The sequence below is a fragment of the Cyprinodon variegatus genome, unplaced genomic scaffold, assembly GCF_000732505.1.
Source record: "Cyprinodon variegatus isolate N-32 unplaced genomic scaffold, C_variegatus-1.0 Scaffold554, whole genome shotgun sequence".
Classification (NCBI taxonomy): domain Eukaryota; kingdom Metazoa; phylum Chordata; class Actinopteri; order Cyprinodontiformes; family Cyprinodontidae; genus Cyprinodon; species Cyprinodon variegatus.
In genome coordinates this window covers 458,506-461,691 of record NW_015151007.1, presented here as the reverse complement: position 1 = coordinate 461,691, position 3,186 = coordinate 458,506, and the positions used below count along the sequence as shown (strand labels likewise).

The 3,186-nt window shown below is 43.3% G+C and overlaps 1 protein-coding gene across 1 annotated transcript in view; it reads left to right on the top strand.

Moving 5' to 3' along the window:
- The window catches only part of pik3r4 (phosphoinositide-3-kinase regulatory subunit 4), a 24,290-nt gene that overhangs the window by 17,140 nt on the left and 3,964 nt on the right, over nt 1–3,186 (top strand). The window contains exons 12-15 of the mRNA XM_015391664.1: nt 967–1,058; nt 1,360–1,585; nt 1,657–1,822; nt 2,051–2,215. Of these exons, the coding sequence (XP_015247150.1) occupies nt 967–1,058; nt 1,360–1,585; nt 1,657–1,822; nt 2,051–2,215 (649 nt within the window). The remainder of the gene's footprint in view (nt 1–966; nt 1,059–1,359; nt 1,586–1,656; nt 1,823–2,050; nt 2,216–3,186) is intronic.

The following is a 3,186-nucleotide window of genomic DNA, read 5'->3' as shown; positions in this document are numbered from 1 at the left end:
GGTATCGATATCGGTTATCGGCTACATGAGTTTTAAAATATCGGCATATCGGATATCGGCCAAAATCCCAATATCGTGCATCCCTACTAGAAATGTATGCATTTATGAGCTCTATATTTTTTACTTAAATATTTATTAATCTATTATTTATTTATTTATTCTGACTTCAATGGCAGCTACACAAAGGTTTCCACGAAATGAGTTGATTTAAAGGCTTTAATTGGTTGGAATATTCTTCAAAAAATGCAGCTTTTTGCTTTGCTTGTCGGGTTTTTGGCTCAAGTCTCAGATACGATGCATTAGTGAATGATGGAGTCGGTCATTAGCAAAACTCACTGAACAAATTTCAAAAATATGTGTTGAAAACAGTGAAATTAATCTCTACAGCCAGACAGCTCTCAGGGCATTACGCCGCCGTGCGTTATGCATAAGTTAGGATGTCGTTGCTCATTAGTTCTGGACTCGTTATGAATTCTCTAGACGCCCAAAATTTAAAAAGTACATTGAAAGTTCAGCGTATGCCAGCGATTTAGGAGATTCTGGGACATCTGCCATACGCTGGATAAATCGGCTAGGTGTGACGGGGCCCTGACATGGGCTTCCATTAAGAATGAACAGCGGTGCCCTCTAGTGGACGGCAGTAACACTACAACACTGAAAGACACATATGGAACAAACATGAATCTAATAAACCATTAATCGACTATTGATTATAGCGTGATTTTTTTTATTTATTTAGATTAGTAGACATTTGAAAAACGCTGATATGGAAGGTAATTTTATTTCTAACACAGTTCAAATTTTCAGAAGGAAAAGCACCCGGCAAAGGGATAGAGGCAGCATGAACAATTAAAGAGATTCAAAGTGAAACATTAAATAAGATGATTAATAAAAAAATAAAATAAAACGATTGATTAAAAAAAGATTAAGATAATGGATTAAAATCAAATGTGTTTGCTCCTGCAGCTCGGAGGCAGACCAAGCAGGACTCTGCCATGAACGAGGAGTGGAAGAGCATGTTCGGATCGCAGGAACCGCCGTCCGCGCAGCCCCCCACGGTAAGCAAGAATGGCGCTAGGCTTACCGCACCGTGACGTCACTGCCAGAAGGTGTCAGGAGGGAGGGGTTACTATATTTGAACAAATATGGCCGCTGATTGCAATTAAAAAATATTTTTATCTTTTTACTGATTAACGCTAAATTCATGAAATCACTGCAAACATTTTAGTTTAGGTATAAATAATGATCCTTTGATCATTCCTTGATGACCGGACTTTTCCTGATGGGTTCAGGTTAAGAACCAGTCAGAACCAGAACAGCTTCCTGCTCATCGATCTTATCCTGCTGCCGTTTTTTCAGTCCGCCGACGGTCCGGTCACCCAGATACGGAAGGCGGCGGCGGCTCCTGCGGCGGCACAGCAGCAGCAGGTGGCGGCCGGCGGCCCCGCCTACCAGCGACGCCTCAACACCTGCAGGACGGAGCTGCAGCAGCTGCTGCAGCAGAAGCGGGAGCAGTGCAGCGCCGAGCGGATGGCCAAGCAGATGATGGAGAGCGCCGAGTGGGAGAGCCGGCCCCCTCCTCCAGGTAAGGAGCTGAGAGCGACAGCAGGGGGCGCCGCCGGAGTCCACGGCCGTCTAACCCTCGCTCTGTTTCAGGGTGGCATCCCAAGGGGCTGCTGGTCGCCCACCTGCACGAACACAAAGCCGCGGTGAACAGAATCCGGGTGTCGGACGAACATTCCATCTTCGCCACTGCGTCCAACGACGGGTCGGTTAAAGTGTGGGACAGTCAGAAGATGGAGGGCAAGACCACCACTACCAGGTAAGACCACCCTGAGGAGGTGCTGGAAATGAGCCCAGTCCTCCAGGAGAGGTCCTAATAAATGTCTGCTCCTCATTTTCTCTACCTTAACCTCCGGTTTTTCCTGCTTTTGTTGCTTTAAAGTTTCCGACCTGTTTTCTCCTTCATGTCTTCGGTTCCGTTTCCTTTCCAGATGTAAAAAGCTCCAATGTTCTGATTAAACCCAGACCTTCTGCCGTCTTCCTGCAGGTCCGTGTTGACCTACTCCCGTATCGGGGGTCACGTAAAGACGCTGACATTCTGTCAGGGCTCGCATTATTTAGCGGTGGCATCGGATAACGGATCCATCCAGCTGCTCGCCGTCGAAGCAAACAAACCTCCCAAGTCTCCCAAAGTGCAGCCGTTCCAGAGCCGGTAAGATCCTGAACGCCGCCGCAAATAAACATCAACTCCTCCTTAATCAGTTGATTTAAAAACTCTGTATTAACAGAAACGCTACATTCTGTTAGATAATCAGTAAAAAAAAGACATTTTAAAATTGGTAGAAGTCATGGAAAAAAAAGTATTCAACTATTTACTCCAGTTAAATAAACGGAGATTGATGGATTTCAAAATTGATTGCAAAGAGAGAACAGTTAATCAGTTCATCATACTAATTATTGCACGGTAATCAGCCCTGTTCTGCCTGAGCAGCGTTCATTTCTCCTTACTTACCATAATGGAAAGTAATCAGAGTTAAAACAAATTACAGACACTTTGGTTAAACTGTAACATGTTTTTAATAAATCTTGAGAAAGAATCTGGTTTGTTTTTGGAAGAAGGTATGTCTAAAAACACCGTCACTCAGGGGAATTGTGTGGCCTTGCAGGTTTAAACAGGCTGAGTGAAAACTGCATTATTTTCCAACCACCGTAGATCTGTGTTTCATAGTAAAGGTAGTTTATTTTATTTTATTGCTCCTAAAGGGGTTCCTGCAAGAAAAGTTTGGTAGCCACTGCAACTGTAATTCATTTTAACTACATTGATGCCTAAATTACTGCTATATTCCTAAAACTGACCTTTATCAGGGAGGCTGGCTTCATTAGAGCTGGTCTCACACGGCCTGTCGGTCCTCAGAAGGTTAGTAAAGATGAGGTAACAGCAACATGCAAACACTTAAAGGAAAAGTCCGTTCAGCAGGAATAATCATTGGATCATTATTTATACCTAAAACTAATGCGTTCGCGGTAATTTAATGAATTTAGCGTTAACCAGTGAACAATCGTTTTCAATCCCTTCCATTTTTGCCCAAATAAAGGCAAGGCAAGTTTATTTGTATAGCACAATTCAGTACAAGGATAATGCAAAGTGCTTTACATGATTAAAATACAGGAATATAAAACAGA